General features: G+C 36.8%; 2 protein-coding genes across 2 annotated transcripts in view; one reads left to right on the top strand and one right to left on the bottom strand.

Annotated features, from left to right (window-relative positions):
• sb:cb288 (uncharacterized) overlaps positions 1-5,286 on the top strand; it is a 10,049-nt gene extending 4,763 nt beyond the window's left edge. The window contains exons 4-5 of the mRNA XM_034306753.2: positions 2,677-2,761; positions 2,878-5,286. Coding sequence (XP_034162644.1) covers positions 2,677-2,761; positions 2,878-2,923 — 131 coding nt within the window. The 3' untranslated portion in view covers positions 2,924-5,286. The remainder of the gene's footprint in view (positions 1-2,676; positions 2,762-2,877) is intronic.
• Positions 5,287-6,571: 1,285 nt separating this feature from the next.
• On the bottom strand, positions 6,572-23,587 carry npc1l1 (NPC1-like 1). Its single transcript, XM_026945830.3, has 19 exons — positions 23,403-23,587; positions 21,050-22,367; positions 20,175-20,439; positions 19,963-20,063; positions 19,706-19,878; positions 19,378-19,506; positions 18,738-18,920; positions 18,390-18,504; positions 17,633-17,898; positions 17,429-17,518; positions 16,565-16,755; positions 14,422-14,549; positions 14,173-14,302; positions 13,455-13,513; positions 12,279-12,429; positions 10,892-11,123; positions 9,933-10,046; positions 9,483-9,645; positions 6,572-8,374 (listed from the first exon to the last, which is right to left on the bottom strand). The coding sequence occupies exons 1-19, from the start codon at positions 23,445-23,447 to the stop codon at positions 8,121-8,123; spliced, it is 4,107 nt and encodes a 1,368-aa protein (XP_026801631.3). The 5' UTR covers positions 23,448-23,587; the 3' UTR covers positions 6,572-8,120.
• Between the last annotated feature and the right edge of the window lie 1,592 nt (positions 23,588-25,179).

Here is a 25,179-nt window from a genome sequence, read left to right as displayed (position 1 = left end):
CTTCATCAACTGTTCCAGAAGCATATATATCATCTATTTTCAGAGCTGGTCTGGAAGATCATACCATGTTTCTATTAATGAGAGCGAGCGAGAGAGAGAGAGAGAGAGAGTGTGTGTCACAGAGATTAAATTAATTTATATGTAATTGTTTTTATTATTGCATATTAATGCACTTAACAGAGAGAAAAAAAACATCTAAAAACAAGGGTTGGAGTAATGGCACGAATGAATGCACTCGAAGAGAAATTTCAGTAAAGTTTTTGACAGGCTACAAAAATAACATTACTGATATTATAAATACACATACATCTGCTGTAATAATAGTTTGCTTCACAGAATATTTCTTACACAACATTCCAAATTATATAAAATATAAAAAGTTTACTTGCTGTAATTGAAAAATATTCCATCAGTGCTGTAGAAATATTACAGAAAACATTCGCAGAACACACCAGAACATTCTTAAGACCAAAAGAACAGTAATGTTCGTGCAATGCCCTGCTATCCTAAAATTAGCTGGTTTAAAGAGACGAAAATGTTGTTGCTATGCAACTGGGAGACATGAAAACTGAACATAAGCTAGCTAAGGATCAGACTAAACCATCAAGAATGTCAACATTTTCCTTAGATGTGTTGGCGAATTACTAAGAAAACACTCTTTTCAAAAGCTAGCTAATGAATGAAGGTGACGATTTAGCCAGCTTGCACAAAGCATTACACAAAGCTTATCCAGACAATGTAAAGGCATAGTGTCAATGAAAACAAAGCAAAACTGTCAGGAATAACATCATTTTCCTCAGATGTATTAATAAATTACAAATTAAAACATTGCTAAAATTCACTGTATAGACACTTTATCATCAAACCGAATTTCCATGGGATCTGTTGACTCTGAGTTGAAGCTGTATTATAATGTCAAGTTAATCAAATTCTTTATAAAATTTAAATAGGGAGAAACACTTTTACTTGGCAACTAGCAAATATGGGAAAAATGAATAAGTCAGGCTGATGACTTAGCTAGCTAGCTAGCATAAAGACATTAAGTTGTTCATCCAGTCAGTGTAAATGCACAATGTCAATGAAAACATAACAGATCTGTCAGGAATATCAACATTTTCCTCAAATGTGTTGAATTAAATCAAATTAAGTTACTAAATAAAACACTAAATACTAAAATAACATTCAATTACACTTAGCATTGCCCTCCAATTTCCATGGGATGTGCCTTATTAAATAGAGCTAATATTGGGTCACAACTTGAGAACTCTGAGTTGAAGCTGTATTATAACCTCAGGTTAATCACATTTCCTAAAATTTTAAATGGTGAACAGCATTTTTGCTTGGCAACTGAAAAATAAGGACAGTGAGTCAGTGAGCACACAGACATTACGTCAATTATCCAGACAACGTGAAGGCACAGCTTTGATGAAAACAAAACAACTTCATCAGGAACATCAACATTTTCCTCAGATGTGCTAATAAATTACAGAATAAAACACTCTGTATGACTAAAATGACACTTATTCTACTTAGCATTGCCCTCAAACTGAATTAAACTGGGATCTGCCTTAATGAGTGACGCCAAGACTGGGTCATAAAGCCTCAGCGTTAATGGAAACAAAACAAATCCAGCAAGAGTAGCAACATTTTCCTCAGATGTGTTGGTAAATTACTAAAGAATACACTATAAATACACTTAGCATCGTGCTCAAGCAGAAATTTGATGGGCTACACCATATTGGAAAACATCAACATTGCGTCACAACTGATCGGAACATTTTTGCTTCTGAAATAGCAAATTAGCTTCAGTCATTAGCTTGTTTCTGCTTGCCATCCACATTTCCTAGTTGCCTAACAACAATGTTCTCGTAACTTTAAGCACCGGAACGGTGAGTGTGTTGCGTGGTCTTTCATTCAAACACACTGTTACTTAATTTAGAGTGAGAATTAGTAAGGAAGTGTAGTGAAGGAGAACAAATAGAAGTAAAACAGCAACACCACCTACACTTTCTGTAGAGAGTGTCAGTTTGGGGAAAGAGTGGTTTGAGAGGAAGTGTGTATGTAAACTGAGAGAACAGAAATAGGTGTAGGTTACACAGGTGTTTTATTTCTGTATCTCCTACAACTTACAAGTCTCAGCAGGCTCCCAAGATCATGACTGGAATGTTTTCCAGGAATCTTTTTTTTCCCTTCATTTCATCATGACTCGATTGTGTCACCATGTGCTTTTATATCTTGGAGATGTGTTATATCTAGCATGTTGTATGTGCAACTTCTCCTTGACATGAAAACATAACATCTGACATAAAACTTGCATAGAAGAAAAACATCACATCAGGACATTAGCGACTGAGATTGTCAAGTCTGTGGAAAAGCACATCTACATCAAACCTTCACAGCGCCTGTGTTTCGTGTTACGGCATGTCAGAGAGTTGTGCTTTTTTTCCCATAATGCTTGTTATGAGCAGTACAGGAATGTGTGCCAAGTTTATTCAGTGAGCTGAACTCATTTATTAACATCAATACATCATCAATAATTTCTAATATTTCTAATGTGATCACATGCTGCAAGCCAACAATAACAACAGAAACACAGTTGTGTGTCAGTTTTCATTAAGAACAACATTAATTGTGTGTTTGTTTGTTTTTTGTGGGTGTGTTTTTGTTCATTCCCAGGTATGATAGCTGCAGGGATCTTTATAATCTTGCTGCTGGCTCTCTACGCTATCCTGTGGAAATGCATGGTGTCTCCACCCAAAAGGTAAAGAAAAAAGAGGGATTTTCCTTACAACTCAGTTAATATCTCTATGTACAGCTTAATTTGAATAATTAATTCATTTGAAATGTCTTGTCCTCTTTTTAAAATCTGCTTCTCAGGGGAAAAAGGAAGCGGATCTTAAAGGGGGCCAATGCAACAGCGTGACCTCACCGAAGTCAAGCTTTTCCTGGAGCTGTATTTTTATGAGCAGACATTTTGTTTCGTGAACTTTAATGAACAAAAGTTCTAGACATGGCTCTGTAAAAACCTCCTGATGACCTGCACTGTTCTGTGGGACAACAAAAGGTTTTTTTTTATTCTGTGTGAGGCCACGATTCTTCAGACTGTGGCCTAATCGGGAAAAAAAATTTGTGGTATCATGGCCACTAGATGGCAGTACGGTGTATGTTTTGGTGACATTCCCTAGCCTCTGGGATTTAAAAAAAATGCATGTATGGACTGGATGAACTAAAATGAAAGTTCTTGCAGATGTTCTGTAAAAATGTTGCTCCTTATTTCAAGGGACATTTGAGTATTTTTATCACACCTTTGTTGCTTTCCCCCTCAATGCCTTGGAAGTGAGTATCTTCTATATGAAGTGTCAGACTGCACAGGAATAGGGTGTAGAAAAGCATGGACAGCTCTTCCTGTTTGGACTTTCCCTTGGCAGCAAAAACAATATATTTAAATGATTTCCTTGGCTAGAATCTTAACTAGCTGGCTAATCATCTAATCAGCTATTGGCAGGGCCGGGTGGTATAAATGCTAAGTACAAAAGTACAGGGCTAAGTACAAAAAGGTCAAAATGTCAATATAAGATTTCGTTTTTGGCATCCATATCAGATTATATGATGTTAGCAAATGTTTTAAAACGGATTATTTAGGAATTTTGAAGAACAGCATCAGAAATGGTTGTAGGTAAAAATACACAGAATGGTATAAAGTGATGAGAAACAAGACTGAGGCTGATTTCTTTCCAGCCCAGACTGTAGATTCACGCAGCCTATCAGCAACAGTTGTGCCAGGTGATTACACGGAGTGAAACCCCCCCTAGATTTGATCTCCACATGAGCTGATATCATTTTACGCATATCTTTAACACGTCATCAGCAGTGATCGAGAAGTCGCATGTGAAATACAGTTGCAGATGAAATGAACGTGAATGAGGTGGATTATTTACTCGATCTACTTTTTTTTTCCAAAATGCTTTTGGAGGGGAAACTAAAAGTAGATAGACTAAGCACACATTGTCCAATCAAAGTACAAATTACAAAAAAGGACAGATGAAAGACCTGCAAGTGTAATGTTTTTTTTTTTTTGTTTTTTTTTTTACCATTTTTGTCTTTGGAAGAAACATACCAAGAAGTCATTAAAATCAATCAATGCAGCTACTAATTTGTCTTTAAGAGCATGTGTGTGTGTGTGTGTGTGTGTGTCTTTAAGAGCATGTGTGTGTCTAATAGTTTGCCCCACATTATTTATATTTATTCTTATTATTATATTAAGCCATCAATGAGATCTTGCTATATAATGCATTGCTCAACCCTAGTAATTTCATTGTTGAGCTTTTGATAGATATTAGACTTTAGCCCTTGAAATAATCGTGACCAGTTCCCACCTGTTATTGGGTATTTTGCTGCTTCTGTTTACATATAAAAATCTATAAATAATACTTTATATGCAATTTTTAAAAATGGAAATGGAATCAGATGCCTTCTGAGTAAGATTTCAGCTGAAATGATGAAAGTTATGAAATGGCCAATAAGATGGCGACAGGGATTTGACCAAGGGGAAGTCAACAAGACCGTTTTTTAAAACAGTATCAGAACACAGGGGTATTTTCTCCCAAACATCCCCTTTGGCTTGTGTAAACTCCACACTACACAGAGTGACACTGTGTGTGTGTGTGTGTGTGTGTGTATGTGTGTGTTATCTTTCAGAGCACTAGAGCACAATTCTTACTAGGTCAAAGTGTGTGTGCCTTAGACATTTTGAGAGGTTGGTAAAAACAACATTTTCCGTTTTTATTTTATTGCATTTAATCCATTATATTCCACGTTAATGTAATTTTAATGTATTGAATGTAATATTTTCATCACCAATAGAATTGAGATTATTTTAAATAACTTTTAATAACTTGAATAAATTTCAGGTGTGGTTCTCTTACTTTCATCACATTATGCCTTGATTTACTAATTTTCCAAATAAAATGTGCTAACAGGTGTGTGCAATCTGATAAATCATGTGCGGGGAGTGGGCGTGTTGTGAGTTATGCACAAACAGTAATTGTTTAATGATGTCACATGCAAAATAGAGGTAGCGAACAATATGTAAATGACAGTTAAACCGAAACCTGAAACTACGCATTCATGTTTCCATGTCAAGTATAACACCGAATAAAGGTGACAAAAAACTGATCCAAATACGATCAGAACACCAAATAAATGAGTGAAGATGTGAAAGAGGTAAATTTAAAAGAAAACCTTTTCACTTGTTCATATAGTGTACATATAAATAGTCCCTCGAATGCTTTTGTTTATGTTTCCAAGTGCCTTTGTTTTTGTTTTAGTCCTGTCCCCACTCCTGTCCTGTCACTGCTTTGTTGCCCTATTGTGTTCACCTGTTCTGTGTTTAGTAATTGATTGTTTGTCTAGGTCAGGGGTGGCCAAAGTCCAGCCCCAGGGCCAAATGTGGCCCACGGACCGATATTAATTGGCCCTTAGCTTCTCTCTTAGAATGTATGATAGGTGGCCCGTCGGCCAATACATTGCAATTTTTCCATTTACCCAATGGTGGCAGCAGACTTTGCTAACAAGTTAGCTAAACTTTTCGTGAATGCATGAAAAAGTTCTTAACTAAAGTGGACAATCATTTGTTCCAAAAAGAAGTCATTTGTTCCAAAAAGAAGCACGAATTTATGAATATCATCATGTGTTTCACAATGGTGTCACCTGACACTACAGCTGTTAGGTGACACCCTGCTGCAATTCAAATTCACTATATTGGAGCTCTAAAATAATATTTTGGTGACCAGCCTTCAGGTATTTGAAAAACGTTTGGATACCCTGGTCTATGTATACCCTGCTGTAGCTTTGTCTCATTGCCAAGTCTTATTGTGTCTTTTTGTAACTTTAGGTCTGATCCTTGGTTTCTTGTTCCCACGTTTGTTCCGTTTTTTTACTCTTGCCTGCGTCTCAATATTTGATTATGGATTACTCTTGTGTCATGTTGCCCAGCTGTGTTGAGGCACCGTCTATGGATTTTTGGATTAGTTTCAACTAGGTCAATGCTGATTATACGCACTTACGTCCTGCACGTTACATTAAGATAGCAAGACTTAGATAGCAAGATAGCAAGTAATTGTTGTTTTCCCTCTTCAAATGGCTGAAATAGGCTTCCACAAATTTAATACCTGCCCTTTGGTCGTATTAACTTTCACACACCATCTCCACAATCACGTCTTCATGCTGAAGTGAATAATTTGGTTAAATTAGTTATTGGTTAATCATAAACTGATCATTTCATTGTGTTGACACTGTGAAAGTTAAAATCTAAACATATTCACCATTGGGTTGGATGTTGGTACTACAAATATCTTTTTTTCTCTCCTGTTTAAAGTGCATTCACCTTTAAATTTCACTTAGTCATATTTAAAAGTACGCAATACTTTACTTTCAGTTGATTTTTTTTTATATTTTAGTTTATCTAGATATTAAAAATTCAAGGTCTGTAGATTTGCGAGGTTACAGTCCACCTTGATAAACTAGGTGCAGAGAGCTAATAGCTGTTTCACAATCCCACAGCAACAACTGGTCCAGTCCTGTTATGTTGTTTATTGGATCTCTTTTTTTAATGACTTGCAGATATCACTACCTCAGTTGTTTGATGATTTCTCATTGCTATAATCTCTTCCATGACACAAACAGAAGGCACTTTTCATTGGAGTGTATGGCAGCAGTAGTGTTTCAACAAAAAGACATTATATGCAAATGTAATGGAATTAAATAAAATACAGTACAATGAACAAAAAAGAAAATATGTGTAAAAAAAAAAATTCTAAAGTAATTTCTCTCTCATGTCAGACTGTAATGAAGTGTGAGTGCAGGCTGACACGAGAATGCAAGATTCGACATTCAAGAAGATGTTAACAGCCTGTTAACATCTTCACAGAGGCGTAAGACTGTTATGAAGCATACGTTAAGGCTCTTAGAGGTGACAGTTTGTTTGCCATTTGTTCTGCTCTAATAAATAAGTTCTCTAATAAGCAGAATTAGGCGTAGGGAGTTATGCAAGCAATACCAAGATATTCAACTCACACTATATTCTTATCATTAACACTACTTTATATATCTTTATAGTTAATCCATGGAGAAAACTGTCTTGATAGATAGCAGGTAGTTGTTTTTAGATTAGATAGCTAATTAGGCTGTGTTTTTATGTAAGATTCACAAATATCACTTTGAGATATGTGATAACTGGATAGCAACTGGCTAGCATGACTCTGATGGACACTGGCTGGATGAAGGCTAACTTTAGCCATCTTTTTAACTTTGACAAAAGTTGCTGTAAGATTTTTCCAGGTTGATCTTCTCGTATGTAAAAAATATTTAGTTGATGCTTTGTCTCAGTGCTTAGCTGGAAAGATATGGAAATATAGAAGCACTGGCATTGCTAGCAAAACTATTAGCTAGTTTGTTTAACTAATAGCTTTATTAGCACTGCTAGTGCATCTAGGTTTCCATTTGTTTCCATATGTTTAAGTGATCATCTGCTAGCATCAATATTTATCACGTCAAGTAGCCTGTGATTAATTTTATAAGCCATATAGCCGAATAATGCTGTTAAAAGCTATATCAAATTGCACAATATCTATTTTCAATCCTTTAAGGTCCATAGCTACTTTTGTTTTTGTGTAAATAGCCAAAGACCAGATTTGGACATACAGTTCAAGTGATACCTCTCAAATGTCAGCGTTTTATAAAACAGTAGCCATACGTACATCGGTGAATGTATATTTAAGCCTAATGCACCATATCTTGACAGTGTGACTATTTTTGATGGATCATTTACAAATTAATATAAAAACATGTCCAGCAGGTGTTGTGATATGGAAAATTAACTTGTATGATCAAGCAATATTTCCATCACCAAGCGCAGCTTCTACTTAGTGAACGTGTGTTAGAGCAGGTAAAACACACAACTGAGGTGAAAAAAGCTTTATCCCTATAAAGCAGTTCTCCTGACCCTTATATTGCACCATTGTGTACTGACAGTGTCCCATTGTTAATAAACCATCCTTTTCTCTCTGCCAACGATCTCGAAGCAGGAGGAAGAGGAGAAGAAGAGGAATGTCATCCCAGAACTATAGAAAAGTGTTGGTCTGGATATGGTTGGTGTTCCCAACTGTGCTTGGTTCTGGTGTCTTCTCCTGTTCCAGTTGTTCTGGCAGTGCTGGTGCAGCATTGGGCAGCGTTGTGGCATATGCGGGCTCTGAAACAATGTGATTCTCGTTTCTTTCAAAGCCACCGTTGTCGTAAACTGCCTTGTTGCGCTGCTCCATCTCCATGGCTTTTTTATTCTGAAGCTCCAGCAGCACGGCCTTGTTTACAGATGGACCTGAAGAAAAAAAGCAGAAGGGGTTTCAGTGAACATCTGGAGTTTACAGAGATACTATGTGTTTTTGTGTGTCCATTTAGTTATACAGACGCTTGCATAAGTATTAAACCCCCCTTGAGCTTTTCCTACATATTGTAGTGATAAAACTTGGTAATGAAATGGACACAATTGGGATTATGTGTCATGAATCTACACAGAGTAGCCCATAATATTGAACTGGGGGAAATCAATATAGATTGCAAAATAATTTACAAATAAACACAGCAAATATGTGGAAAAAGATTTTCTTGATGACACCAGAACATTTTTGACCTTGGCACAAATTGCTACGCTCATAACATTGAGAACGCCATCCTCATTGTGAAGCATAGTGGTGGTAGCATCACGTAGTGTGGATGCTTTTCATCAGCAAGGACTGGGAAACTGGTCGGGGTTGAAGGCAAGATGGATGGAACCAAATAAAAGGCAATCCTAGAAGAAAACCTGTTCCACTCTGAAAGTGATTTGAGGTTGGGGCAGAGATTCACGTTCCAGTAGGACAACGACTCTGACAAATTCTGCTAAAGCTACAATGGCAAGCCCATACCCCAATCTTTCCAACAGTCTCCATCCAATCTGACATAGTTTGAGCAATTTTGCCAAAAAAGAAGGCAAAATAAATCAAGATCCAAATGTTTAAAGCTTATAGAGACATATCTCAGAAGATTTGCAGCTGTAATTGTTCTCGCAGGGAGTAAATACTCAAGCAACCAAGAAATTTCTGGGGTTGTTTGCTTAATTAACTTTTGTGTCACAATCAAATATATTTGCACCTTCAAATGTAAAAATCCCTATTAAATCAATGGTGATTCCAAATTTATAGGAAGGGAGGTGAATACTTACAGATGGACTTTGATTAAAGCAGATATTTACAGAAAAGTTGACATTAATTAATAGTGTAAATGGAAGAATTGTGTAAATGTTAATGGTAGAACAGATTGTCAGTATACCACCATGCCAGTAATATCATCACACCCTAAAGCTAGAGTAACAGAGTTTAAAATAATTTTACAAAACCTTCTGGGTGTGTGTGTGTGTATGTGTGTTTGTATGTGTGTGTGTGTCATACCGAAGAAGCTGAGCAGCACAGGCAGGAAGATGAGGCCATGTGCCATTCCCAGAAGTGTGATGATCAGATTCAGCCGGAAGAAGAAGATCTGAATGAGCTGGGCTTTAGCGAATGCCAGCACGATGATTCCAGGCAGGTTGGTCATAGCGACACCAGCAAACACCTGTCAGACACGACACACATGAATCAGCGAAAGCACCCTCACACATACATCACAGGAAGAATATTATTTGGGAGTATCATCATCATCATCATCAAGCAACAAATTAGCACCAAAATCACTAAACATGCCACAAATATTTAAATATAAACATATTTAATATGTTTGAGGTTTAGGGTTGAGTTTTCTTTTAATGCCCTATATAGTGAGCAAGGCATAGTTTTGGACATTGAGAACCATAGCTATGTTTTACACCTGAAATTCCTGGTATAGGTGGCTGAAGCACTTACCGCACTGCCCATCTTAGCCGTAGCATCTTTGGCTCTCTCCACCTTAGTGGGCAAAGTGCTCAGGGCGAAGGAGCGCGTTAGATGAGACACAAACTCCACTGAAATCCCCACAGCCTGGAGAAAGTTAGACGAGAGACACCATGATGAACAAATAATGACACAACACCATCGTCCAGCTCAGTTCATTATAAGGGTCTTAATGTGTAATGTTAAAATATAACATATAGCTACATTTAAATTATATTTTTTTATACCACAGTGCTGTAGAATTTCTCAAATCTGATTCGTCAGAAGGTTAATTTATTTTTAATAACAGCAGCTCTGACAATATCTCAGTTGTAATTCACATGATAATGCACTACTTCTAATACATTATTGTAAATGATAGAACTAGAGCATTAAATTAATTAGCATCTGAATTCATTACCATTATATTACTAATGCATTACAAATGATTAAACTAGCGCATTATATTAGTTATAACACATTCACATCGAATTGTATGGTGGACAATCTACATAATCTAAGGCCTAACATAAACAGTTAAAAAATTGTTATGGTATGGTTATTCTTTTTCTAAGGAGACTCCAGCGTTAGTGCAGTATGTTTTCCACTGAAAAGTCTTCACCATTCTCGATATCCTCACAAGCTGCATTTTGTTTTGTCTTATTAAATAGATGATAACCGTAACTAACATATTTCGTATATTTTTTAATTAAGAAAAAATGTAAGCGCTGACAAATTGCTGTGGTATAAGAGAAATAAAACACTTCAGGATGTGCAGTTATGGGAACATTATCAACTTCTGTAGGGTCAAAATTACACCCCATACACACCCCCAAGTATGCATATTGAATATATATATATATATATTTATATACATATATACATAATGAATTTGATGCTCATGATACTGTGCTATAAACCTGTTACAAAGCCTTTATTTCCTTTTCACTCACCGTGACAAGGTTGATTAGAGACACGGCATTGTAGTCGATTCCCCACAGCGTCATGACGCCCACTGTATCCACGGTGATCATCACTATGGTGAGGAGGTTTAGGAGACCTGAGCGCAGGTCCATGCCGAGCAGGATGCAGCACACCACGAAGGTGGGTAACAAACAGAGTGAGAGGTTCACCAGGCCCTCATACACAATGCCAATGTACTGCTCATAGTACACGTACGTCACGCTGCAGAGGACATGGAGTGTGAGAGTCCCATTACACACAACATCGTTATTACATCATTAGTATTCATTACGATTTATACATCACTGACATTATAACATGCAGTGTGAATTGTTCACAATATTAATGTCTAACAACTAAACCGTCAAAATTTCGTGATGATACCACTGACCTACTGAATATTGTTGAATACATGTGCGTTAGTGCAGCACACAATATTTACGTGATCAAAGCTACTACTTTTAGTCGTCTAACCCATGTCTACAGAAACACGCATTTCCTAAACGTTTTGTTTAATATGATCCTTGTTACTTGCCATCAGGCTGCTATCAGTAGGGGGCGGTATACTTCCAGAATCATGCTTAAATTTGTTTACATCTAGTAAATTAAACAATAAATCTGACCACAGTGTTGTTGAATTCTCGACTCTGATTGGTCAGACGGTGTTGATTAATCTTCAGCAGCTACAGCAGCTCTGACAATCATTAATGCACTTATTTTAATACATCTTTTCTATAGTAACAACTTATGGAAGGACGCTCCACATAAACGGATAAAAAATATGGTGGACATGACATTTTATGTGAGGAGACATTTATTTAACTTTAATGGAAGGAGTCTCCAGTGTCAGGGCTTTGTAAAAGTCAGAGGTAAAGTTTTCCACCACAGGAAACATTTCAGAATGAAGGAGTTTACACTTTGTAAAAACTGTATTTTTTAAAAGCTGTACTTTCTGTTTACTTGGGTTGTCTTTGTCTTATATTAAATTTAGTTTGAAGATCTGAAACAAATATGCAAAAAAAAAAAAAAAAAGAAGTGATCAGGAAGAGGGCAAATACTTTTTCATGGCACAGTATGTATGACTGCCAAATAACATCTGTTTTCCTAGTTGAAGTTATATTTCTATATATGAACTGATCGGATTCTGCACAAAAAAACATTTTTTTAAATTTTTTTCTATAACTAATTTTGGTAACGGACTTGTCCTTACATGTTTTAGCTTTCTACACTTTGCATCAGCACAATCGTTTGCATAATGCCATAATGAAATAATCATTTCATATCTTATCACAGAGTGACAGTGTTATATTCAGAGAGATAGAGATAGAGATAGAGAGAGACATGCAAATGGGTGAAGGGTAGAAATGTGTTGCTCACGTATAGGGGAAGACCTCGAAGTCAGGTGCCGTGCCTGGCACATTTCTCATAGTCATCGTGATGTTGTGGGCGATTTCTCTCGCCATGAGCAAAGCTTCTGTAAACTCCTGCGAGTTAGTGAGAGGAGTGTGATATGCCATGAACCGAGATGCTGCAGACACATATAGACAGATAGATAGACAGATAGAGAGAAAGAGCAAGAGAGAGAGACATTTATTAATAGAGTTATCATTATAGTTCATCAGTTGTATTTCTGACATTTTGGAAATGTTGCGGTACATACAGTCATGCTAAAAATTCTACACTCAACTTAAGAGAGAATGACATAGACGTACAGATAAAGAGTGAGAGAGATTAAAAGTTTTTAGTTTACTTCTAATTTCTTAATGCTAGTTCTTAGTGAGTTGGTTTATAATGCTAGTTTTTGGGTTAATCTTTTTTACTCTAATGCTAATTTTTAGGTTAGTCTGTTTACGATAAAGCTAATATTTAGGTTAGTCTGTTTACTTTACTGCTAGTTTTTGGGTTAATCTACTTACTCTAATGCTAGTTTTGGGGTAGTCTGTTTACTATAATACTAGTTTTTAGGTTAGTTTGTTTACTATAATGCTAATTTTTGGGTTAATCTGTTACTCTAATATTAGTGTTTGGGTTAGTTTGTTTACTCTAATGCTAATTTTTAGGTTAGTCTGTTTACGATAAAGCTAATATTTAGGTTAGTCTGTTTACTTTACTGCTAGTTTTTGGGTTAATCTACTTACTCTAATGCTAGTTTTGGGGTAGTCTGTTTACTATAATACTAGTTTTTAGGTTAGTTTGTTTACTATAATGCTAATTTTTGGGTTAATCTGTTACTCTAATATTAGTGTTTGGGTTAGTTTGTTTACTCTAATGCTAATTTTTAGGTTAGTCTTTATGATAAAGCTAATTTTTAGGCTAGTCTATTTACTTTACTGCTAGTTTTTCGGTTAATCTATTTACTCTAATACTAGCCTTTATACTTAGTCTGTTTGCTATAATGCTAATTTTTTTGGGTTAGCCTGTTTAATGCTAGTTTTTGGATTAGTCGTTTCTCTATAGTGCTAGTTTTTGGGTTTGTGGGTTCGTGTTTTATATATATGTATGTATATGTATATGTATAGTGCTTGAACTCAATTTATGTTTTTGTCACCTTACCTATTATTTCTCCCGTCACACTGTCCCGGACCACAGATGTGTCATAAGCCCCCAACCCACTATGAGGAAAAAAGCAAACAAACAAACTATATAATCACTTAACCTTGGCACAAACTTTCTTTTCTGAGCATACTCTTAGAATCCATACTTAGAAATAAGAAGTATGTTAACACAGTGGTGTTCCTGAAACAGAACTAAAACTGTGGTGTACTTTAGTAAAGCTAAAGTTAAATGAATAATTTGACCAAATTAATTAATAAAATTTGCCCTGAATGATGATTAAAGTAGTTTACGAATAAGGAAAGTTTATAGCTACATCACAAATCTACAGCTATACCAGAGGATGCAGTTCTGTTCAATAATGCCATAATAATTACACACATTTTTATAAAATTGCAGAATAAATATGCAGTATTTAAATAGATCTGTATATATTTCAAACATACTAACAAAGTTGGAACTTTATTTGCATTTGAATCAGTTCTTATTTACTTTAGCACTTATGTAGTTTGTGGCACCTCTTTGTCCTTTTGTCTAATGTACCCTGTCAGAAATCACATAAGCAACACAATTTCAGATGACTCAACAGCTAAACAGTGTTTGAGGTGAGTGTATGATGATTTAGGCAGCAACTCTGCTCCTGTTAACTGCTTATAAAAATTGTACAGGACAAAACAATGTTTTTATGAATGGTTTCTGTGTTTTCAGCACCACCCACCCTTTGGGACACTGTAAGTCTGGCCGGTTGGAGAGGAAGCTGGGGAGATACTCGTTGAACTCCTGCACGGATGGACGCAGGATGCCGTTGGGTGGGCTGCTCATACACTTCGTCAAACACATCAAGGTACCTGGAGATAAAAGAGTACAATAACTTTATAAATTATGTAGTATATCGATCAAACACCAACATGGCTGCGAGTCCAAATACTGCGTGTTATTCCACTGTGTGCTGTGAGCTGATACATACTCTCAGTGGCAGGACAGAAATTCCCTGCATTGGGTCCGAAGCTGTAAAGCCGACAGCATCGGGTTTGAGGATTCAGCCAGTCAATGAAATCATCTACCCAGGAGGATGCTGGGATAGCCAAGTAGGATCTGAAGAAATCAAGGGCAGTAACAAAAAAATAAATAAATAAAAAGCATATTTCAGACATGATTGTAAGCATTAATTTACAATTTTAATATCAGGGTTTTTTTGTTTGTTTTTGCTTTGTTCTTGTTTTTGTTTTTACATTTTTTTTCAACAATTAAAAAAATCAAATACAAAAAAAATAATATTGTAAAATACATTATTTCCCTTTTTGAGGAAATGTGTAGGAAATGAAAATCTATTTTAATATTTAAATGTAATTTTTGTTTTAACGTCTTTTGTTTTAATTTTCTTAATGCTTTCAGTCAATGAGAGCACATTTTTCAGCTTTATATTAGTGAAGAATGATTCTTGAGTCTTGGTTGAGAAATATACTTATGATACAAACAAGATATAATATAATAAAAATAAAATAAATGTAATAATAATAATAATAATAATAATAATAATAATAACAATAATAATAAAATTACTAAATTAATAAATAAAAATAAAATATAGCTGCCTTAGTATTTATTAACTGATGAAATAAGTTTTAAAAATAAGTTAACTCTCTGCCACTTTTTTCAAAGCCGATTCATTAGTACAAATCCTGCTGTAAAAAAAACTAAACAACGTCAATTTCAGTGAGCGCTGTGGAAATTTGAATATAAAAAAACTTCCAGGAAAATGACAATTGCCAAGTTCAGAGAATATTCCTACATTCCTATGACTCTATCAGATGCACTTATCTCCTTATGCAACAGCTGTAAAAAATTTATTAGCTATACCTTGACAAGGCTATGTTCAAAAATGACCAAAGCAGCAAAAAATGAAGGTCTGAGAGCACAAACCAGAAGCAGGTACGTGATTTAAAAAAAAAAAAAACATCGAAGAAAAAATATCACATGCAAGCTAAATAAGCTTAATACATGGAGCTAATGGATGGCTACATTAAATATAATATAATATAATACATTAAACATTAAATGTAATATTACATGTCTGCATTTGTTAGGACACTTTTTGGCTCTTGCTCTGAGCAAAGTTTTTTTTTTTACACTGCTGTAAAAGAAATAGATAAAGCTCCTTTCAGAAGATAAAGTACCTTCTTAAGCCCAAGGTCAGAATTATAACTTAAATGGTCAAAGGTAAAGATGTGCATCAGTCGCATTGTGCACATCAGCTCGTGCGCAAGCTAAAGGTGTATATGCCACCACAAGGTGAATTCAGCAGCTAGCATTATTGTAAAGTGAATAAGCTCCAAACTAACATTATACAATAGTAAACAGGTTAAGGCAACTGTTAGCATTGTTGTAAAGGGAACAACCTGACAGTTTATATTAAAGCAACAAGGGTAACCAAGAACTAGCACTGTAGTATACTGGCTAACTCTTAAATTAGCGTAATAGTAAACAGTCTAATCCAACATGTAGAAATTTATTTAAAAATCTCTAAAAAGCAAACCAAAAACACACGTTTTGCTGAAACAAAATGACCACTTTAATTTTAATTACGATAAAGTGATTTAAATTTATCAAACAATATCCTGATATCTTGATATCCTAAATATCTCAAGAAATTGCCTGCTAGGTTCTGTTAGCTGAAAGAAGCAAGAAAAAAGAAACAAGATGGATATTAATGGGTGTATCTTAGTGATCCTCTTTGCTTACATACTATACTATCATATTTTGAAACACTGTGGATGCACTGTATTTAATTCAAATGCTTTATTTTATCCCGCTTCCTGCTATCACCATATTTTTATTTTGAATTATTTTATTTTAATTATTTTTTTGTAACACCCTCGGAGGAAAGCGCTATCCGCCAACTTCTGCATGCATGAGATCACAGATAGCCATGATTGGCTAGTGTTGCTGTGATTGATAGGGAAGAGAGAGTTGTGGCGTTATTGGGATTCAAACTTGTGATTTCCGGACAATAGGGCAAAAGCTTTTTTGTTGCACCACTCAGGAACCCCTGCTATCACTGTATTTGGCACTTTTAAATATTAATGTACAGGAAAATCGTGGGCACTTACCTGTTAGGAAACGCTGTGGCATACTGGATCTTCTGAGTGAGAGAGAACTGGTCACAGCCGACGCTGGAACACACTGCGTTCATGCCATTGACATTTGAGAAGTTGAAGCCTCTTGTTGTGACAAAATATACAGGAACCCCGACCTCAAAGTACTTGTACAGGTATTGAAAGTATGTCAGCATGTAAGAGTCCTGTGAAGGTGAAACGGAGAAGTGGTCTGGTTATAAGAAGGTTACAAGAAATTGTGACTCTTGTTTTGGCCATTTTAACAAACTCATTTCTCTAAGACTGGCTTCAAAAAAAAAGAATTGAAAGAAAAGCTAGAACAGCTAACCCCCTACAGTCACAATGGATTCCTATGTAGCTATTTTCTTTACTGAAATATGGATAAAAAATCAGGTGTTCATGGGCAGGCTTAGTGTCCTATCATTTTAGAGCGGTAACGTTAGCTAGCTAGCTAGCTAAAATTTTACATGAAACCACTACCTAACAGAGAATGTTATACAAATGTTAAGAAAGTATTCAACAGTTTAAAAAAGGCTAGACGCCTGTTTATAATAAATCCCTTGGGGGAATGCTGTTATAGGAAAACGATCAACAACAGGGTGGTGTGATGAAGTGGTGTTACTGTATCCACCCCAAAGTTTATTATTTTTCAATAAATCTTATTGACTGCGGAAACCATACTGACTGTTACAGAGTGCTGGCACTGGAGACTCCTTCCATAAATCTTAAATAAACATCTCTACAAGAAGCTTCATCATGTGCACAATTATATATGATTTTCTTTGTTAAATAAACAACATTTGGAACATCCATCACACAGGTCCCTGTGTAAGTTATTACTTATTGATTTGCACTCACTGATGGCATGGCCAGCTCCTGATCCAAGCCCACCTTCACATGGAACATAAGGAAGATGGAGGCGCAGAACATGCAGAGGAACAGCAAGATCTGCACAGAGGAGCAAATTAGAGCATGTGAACCTATACATTGTATATTATATATCACCATGAAAGTCAGTGTAATGCTTTTTGTGTATTTGTGCATCATTGTAACAGGTCGTACCACTAGTATCCTGGAGACGGGGTAGAGCAGTACTGGGGCGTAATATTTCCGCATTAGAGGGAGAAGGAAGCCCTCATTGGGTTTGGAAGGACGTGGTTTCTTTACAGTGACACAGCAAGCTATTTCACAGCGATTTGCATCTTGTCGCCGAGCGTCGAGAGACAGCAGTGCCACGAACGCAGTCATCTGCAGCACAAAGTCCATGAGGACTGCTAAAGCAGCATAGAGCGCAAAAGACTTCACGGCGGGCATTGTACTCAAACCACCTGGAATCACGCACACACACACACACACACACACACACACACACACACCCATTATTGAGTATTAGGAGAATACAGGAGGAGTATGCGTGAAACTGTGTGTAACCCCTGTGTATACTTCATTATCATCTAATATGGGCACTAAAACAATATGCGTCAGTCACGATAACCTCCTGAGCATCAGATACAAATAATATAAGCAGTGATAGTAGATCATATCACTTGGTTGATTCTGGCTGCTGCCAAGATGGTTTTGGAGGGATCTTCGGAGAAAACCTGAGCACAAGTTTCTAACCCTTGTCCCGGGATACCTCCTGTCCTATGCATTTTAGTGTTTTCTTTCCTCTAAAACACCAGATTCAACTAATCAACTCATTTATATGTCTTCCTGAGTTGAAGTGGGTGTGAAGTGGGTGTCCACGACCCAGAGTTGCGAAACTGTGAACTAGTGGATTGTTTCTGACACACCGCTGATATCACTTGGGATAACTTACCCAAAAAGAAACAGACAGATTCTGACATGCTGCAAAGCAGCATGCTGGGAGCGACATTTCCAAGGACTCGGCCAATCTGCTCCTCCCGCTGCTCTCCTGGTCTGCGCACGTCTCTCTGAAAATACAAGAGGAGATACTGCAAATTTCCTCAGTGTTATGGGAATGGAGATAAAGCTTATAAGGCAGAGATAAGAAAGTGAAAATGACTGATAATGAGAGGAATGGGGAGATAAAGCTATGCAAGGAGATGATAAACATGATAGTGCTCAGCTATACTGCTCAAGAAATATCAATGAACAAAACAAACACTAAAGATCAGCAGCAACAAACTGATTTGAGTTGAGATACCTGATACTCCAGAACAAAGATGAAGATGTTGTCAGCACCAACAGCCAGGACTAGAAAGGGGACCACCTGCAGAATGACTAGCGAGGACGGGATTCCTATCCAAGCATAGAAACCCATGGAGGCCAGGACCGAGCAGCCTACTACCAATATACCCCCTAGGCCAACAAGGAACTTTGAGTCCACCTGGTATTTGGAGTGAATATGATGAAGGAAATCAATTCAGTAAAAGAAATCCTATCAGTGCTTCCCTGTACGTCATTCCAGTCCCGCTATATTTCTGCTTAGGGTGTGGTGTGGTTATTTATTAAAATAAATGAACAAATGAATAACCACTTAATTGATTTCAGTATAATCAGTGCAGTGTCATGATTAGATATGTTGGTACTTCCCATCCATTCATTATTCATTTTTGACACTTTCAGTATGTGGCTTAGACTGAGGGACTTTCCACCAAGGGGAATCTGTAACTCGTGTGGGGCTGTTGCATTGACAGCGATGAGTTGATGGGAATTACGCCAAGTAACGGTGATTTTGTTAGACTGTTTGAAAGCCAAGACTGCTAACCTCACCCCTGGGCCTCACCTTAAACGTTTAACCACAAATCCTACGAATATGAATGAATGAGAACCTGCTGACTCACCAGAATGCGTTTAAAAGATGAGTATTCCCCCAGAGCCATGGCAATGTACAAAAAAATAACTGCATAGCTGATCATAAAGATGGGGATGTCCTCTATTGTCGTTCTGTTGATTTCATCTTCTAAAGATCTCTGCGGGGCAATAAAGCATTGGGAATTTGGAGTGAAAACAAAGTGTATATTGAGTGACTTGAGAAGGAGAAAGTTGATTATCTTTCCATTTTAAAAGAAATGTCATGACCAAACCTTGGTTCTGTGCCAAGATAATGTGTATGAGAACTGTGTGGAGATGAATTTCTACAATAAATAAATACAACATTTCTAAGCTCACCTCAGCCATGTAAGCGAACGTAAAGTTTGTGCTAGGATTTTTCTGGTACTCCTGTATTATGTCCAAGAATCTTGATTCCCATTCTAGCACCACTTTGAACTTTGGGTGTTCTCGTGGATAGTTATTCAGAGAAAAAGTGAGGATGAATGCTTCAGCATTTGTGTAGTCTTCATCTGAAAGCAAGGCGTAATTCATAAATCAGTTACTCATATAAGGACCTGTGTGACAATGACCATGTGTCTTTCTGTCTCTCTTACTTTCATATCCTCCCACAGCCAAGAAAGGAAACACAGGTCCTCCGTAGTCAGCCATGCAGCTCATGCCAAGTGCAGTGATGTCTTTAAAAGACAACGGAGAGCTATGCAGGAAAGAAATGAAGGTTAAATCCACTGGCAAGATAATGACAATATTCAGAATCTTCCATCACTGTGTGAGAATGTTAATCAGTTGCAACTGGAATGAGACTTACTTGACGCAGTAGATAAAATGATCTCTCCAGTCAACTTCTTTAGTCACACCTAGCTCAGTCATGTTAACCTTTGCATTCAGATTAACAATGCTGTTTTGGAAGTACTGAAGAAGACTGTTGACAGCACAGTCAGAAAGAGCAGGGTTTGTTGGATTGAGTGGAGCATAGCACACATCCTTAAGGCTAGCAGTTTTGTTAAGATCGTCAGACCAGAACTCGATTGCCTGAATTCTCTCTTGAAGCTCCAGTAGTTGCAAAATGAGGTCTGTGAAAAGAGCAAAAGAACTTTTAGAGTTACAGAATTGCTTAAAGATGTTTTGGTATTTTAAGATATTTAAGCTGTTATAGTATTAAAGTATTCACTGTGTTTTATTCCTCTTATACCACATCAAGTTGCCAATGAATGCACTTTTTTATTTATTAATGAACAACATGTTGCACTTTTTAACCAATTATGGTTACCCTTAGTGTTGTGGAACATCTTTTTACAGAAAATTTTACATCAGTGATTAGATGTTTTTCTTTGTTTTAAAAAATGGTTTATTATTCGACTAGTCCCTGTAAATTAGCTGTTACTATAGAAAGGATAGCATATTAGAACGAGTGCATTGATATAAACCTGTGATTTGCATTGCAGCCAGTACTACTGCCAGAGCGGCTGATGCAGTAAATTATTCAACACCTTCTGATCAATCAGAATCAAGAATACACCAGCACTGTGGTATAAGTTAGATCAGAATATGTAGAATATAGTGGCACTCAGGACTGGCACTGAAAACCAATGTGTTATGTTACTATGATCAGTATCTCAAAGCTTCATAGCTTAACTAAAGCCATTTTAATTCAGCTGTGAGACTCTTGAAGTAAATACTAACCTTTAGAGATGAGGCCACTGATGTTTGTTCTGCCAAATAACAAGGAGTCATACACATAGCCGTTTCTGCCTGGAGCTGTCAGAATCAGCTGGTTGGTTCGAAAGAAGGGGAAAAAATGCTGGTCATGGAAGTCCTTCTCACGCCTAGCACGGCTTTCAGGAGCCGACCAAAGCTGAACAGGATCAGTGGTCAGTTCTATGTACATCAGCCCACTTGAAAATGCTACCACTGCAATCAGACATACAATGAGCACGGTCTTTGGGTACCTAGCCATTGTAGTTCCCCAAGTCTGAAAATGTGAACCCAGGAATTCTTGAGTGACCAGACTTGCTCGATCTGAGCATGTGACATCTTTGGGGTCCACTGTTTTGTTATAGTCTACTTCATTTGCATTTCTGTCCTTGCCCCCTTTTGACATCTTACTCTTCTGGGTCTGAAAGACAAACTTAGCCACAAGGAAACCGAGGAACAGGATGGATAAAATTATAAAAACAAGGAGGCAGATGAAGAGAACGCCGTTCATTCCAGCGATCATGAAGCTGTTCTTCTCAGGTATAGGTTCAGGTGGAGGAACTGAAGGGCAAGCATCCAGACAGTCCTGACAAGAGCACTCTTCTTCCCCAGTGGGTGATGTTTCATTACAGCCTATAGCCAAGCCTGCATATGGAACCATTCCTTCTGGTACCTGTGAGGTCTCGCCAGGTGGTATGAGTCTAAAATCAATATCAAGTGGAGCCAGACCATTGCTTGTGTCACCCTGGAAATCTAACCAACGCTGAGGCGTGCACAGCTTATGACCATATCGGCCACACATGGTAGCGATAGCATATCCACCTGTTGCTGGAATCCGCACATTCTGGCAGGACCTGAAGGACGCATCAGAGAAGCTGGTGGAAATGTAGGCCTGGTATGCAACTACACCATCTTTCGACACTGTGCCAACCGTGACATTCTCAGTTCTGGTAATGTTGACTATCTGGCTCTGGTTGGGGCTGCAGGTGGTGATGCAGTGCAGGTGGGCAAAATTGTAAGCACAGGACGGGCATCGGAGCAGCACAACTTTGGATAGTGACAAGCTGCTTTGCAGGGCATGCAGCTGGGCACTGGTGCAGCAGGCAAATGTTTCACCCTCACCTCTGTCCAACATAGGACAAACCTGCTTCAACAGCTGGTAGTGTTGGCCTACCACTGGAGCTGCTTGCCGATAACTTTTGCAGGGTATTCTTGCAGGGATCAGGGACCCTTCTACGTTGGGGTTTAGACCACATTCATCATACATCACACAGAAACCAGGTTGAGGCTGAGCATCACAAAGCATCTGCAACAGATGAGGTGATGAGAAGGATTTGAAGGAAGAGTAACTTGAAATAGGTCTAATTTTTATGCACTACTTATTGACCACTAATTGTGTATTTGGGTGTGTGGAGGTTGTATCAGTGTCATACAACCAAATAAATCTGGTTGTATAAATTTTACAAATTTTTCATGATGACGTAGTAAATCACTCAAATCTTTACGGATTGATGAACACCAAAGAAGAAACAAAACAAGGAAATATGCATATGAAAACAATTGATTGCAGCTATTGAGACTTTGTTTCCTGCCAACTCATGTGTTTTCCTCATTGCAACGGGGGCTCCCTACAAGGAGTCATATAAGTAGTAATGATAAGATATTCCAAGTCATATAACGAAACAAAATGGCATGACATTAAATAGAATCGCACGCAGTGAATTTCAAGGAATAGCTTTTTTCTTTTTGTTTTGTTTTGTCAATTTCGTTGTCCTCATTTATATCTATTCCCAACATTTCAGCATTTATATTAAATAGATGCAAATTTCACAGCATTAATATAAATATCAGTCTGAAATGTAGCCATCAGACTCAATAGCTTTAAAAGTGACTAAAATCTGTTGACCATAAATCAGTTTGGAAATTTAAGGAGAAAAATTCTGTGCTTAATATTATTTAATATTAAACAAGTGTTCTACTAAAAAAAAAAAAAAAAAAAAAGTTTGCAGTTAAGGACTTATTAACTGGCTACTCTTCAATCCTATAGTCCATAAAAAATGTATACTCTGTATACTCTGTAAAGTCAATTTTAATACAAACATACTGCATGCTACAATTGAATATGATTAAAAATTAAAATTAGTATTGGTGATACTGAAATTCCGATACAGTAAAAAGTAGAACATTTTTCCCATTCACTTATTCCTTACTTAGATTTACTTAGAATTTTGCAGAACTTTCAACCACATAGCTTTAAGTTTCACCAAAAATGTTAATATATGGTGTTAAAATTGTTTAACCTGCAGAGCATGGAAATGCGTATATTCAGAGAAAGACGTACCAAATATGCAGCCAGTGTTAGAAAGATGAAGCCGTAGTTCCCCATTCTGTCACTTTCTGAAAGTAAATGCCAGGTGACTGGAGTGTTACATCCAACAGAGAGAGAAAAGAGAGAGAGAGAAGAGGGGATGGGATTATCTGGTATCCAAGGATACGTGAGGAGGTAGGAATAAATAAGTAGCTGATACTTCCAGCCCTCCTCAATAGAGACGTATGAGATATCGACTATGGCCTGTTTCTTATCTGGCCTGATGTGTTCAGTGCCAATCACGTAGCACAAACCTAATGCACTCGTTTGATAATTAACTTGTGGGAGGACACTGAAAGCAAGGTATCAGTGAAGCAAACACACAAAAAAAAGAAAATTCCACAACACCCTTATACTCCTCTGCTCCAATAACGTGTGGTTGTTTATTTTTTGGTGATGATGAGTGCAACACCGATACTCAAATCCTCCACACTGATACTCAGAGCTGAAAGCAAAATGTGATCAGATGCCCTTAAATACACATTTCTTGTTCTTGTTCTTTCTTTTTTTATGTAAAAGAAATCTTTATATACAATAAGAAATGTTATAAGCAATAAAATTGGGCTTTATCATGATTGTAAATCATGAAGTGGGTTTTTTTTTTTGATTGTAAATTCTGGCTCTGACAGTTTCTCAACCTCAGCTACATCACTCCATTTCATAATTAGTCTGAACTAGAGATCTGTGTGCAACTAACAAATTTAGTTGGTTTAATTTCCCAAATTATAACCACATTAGTAAACCACTACCAATCACTAAGGATAAAGGAATGAACGCGGTGAATTCATGTTCGTAAACGTGGTCTTTGCTTGTCCTGCGAGCTTCATATCTGATCTCTAGCTTCAACCTTTCATCCTTTCTGACAAAGTTTTAAACGAATAATGCACCTCCTATTCGTATCTGTATTTGTATCCATTTAGAACACATTATCCACTGTTCATTCTGAATAATTTATTCATATTTGGTTACATCCCAACTATATTCCTATAGCGACAGTGTTTGTAGGAGGCAAACATAAATATCACAATTTGTGCATTGATATTATTCTGAAGCATGAATATCAGCCTTTAAAAATGCTCTAAAAGTCATTAGAGAGGGAAGATAATTTTGTTGTACCTCCTCAAAATATAACAATCATATGTTAAATAAGGAATAAAACATGATGGGGCATGCTGTTATAGGAAAATAATGGTGGTGTGATGAAGCAGAGTTCCTGTTATCACACCACAGTTTATTATTTTCCAATAACTGCGTGTCCCAGGGTGGTTTATGCCTCTTATACCGCAGCCGTTTTTCTCTCTCTTGAAGTTATTAATGCAAATAAAAAGCAATTTGTTATGTTATTATGCTTTGCAGCTGCACTATTGTTGGAGCTGCTGGTATATACAATTAATCAATACTTTCTGACCAGTAAAAATGAAGAATTCAACAATTAATTATTAATTATTAATCTCTATAAATAATTGTAATGTTGGGGAAAAAATTTGTTTTGAGATTTAGATTTGGATCAAGTCAAGTCACCTTTAAAAGCCAAAGTGCTGTACAGTCTTTCAGCTAAATCCATCAATAAAAATAAAATACAAATAAAATGAAATGAAAGAAAAGTATAAAACAAAAGTAAACCAAAAGAGACAGAAAAACATCAAAAGATCAAATTAAAAGACAAGACAAAAACAGAAGACCCAAAACTACAGATTGTAAAGACATTCAAATGCATGGACGAATAAATATGTTCTTAAATAGGATTCAA

This window comes from Pangasianodon hypophthalmus, chromosome 8, assembly GCF_027358585.1.
Source record: "Pangasianodon hypophthalmus isolate fPanHyp1 chromosome 8, fPanHyp1.pri, whole genome shotgun sequence".
Classification (NCBI taxonomy): Eukaryota; Metazoa; Chordata; class Actinopteri; order Siluriformes; family Pangasiidae; genus Pangasianodon; species Pangasianodon hypophthalmus.
Note: the sequence above shows the minus strand (reverse complement) of the source record. Positions and strands in the feature narration are given on the sequence as shown.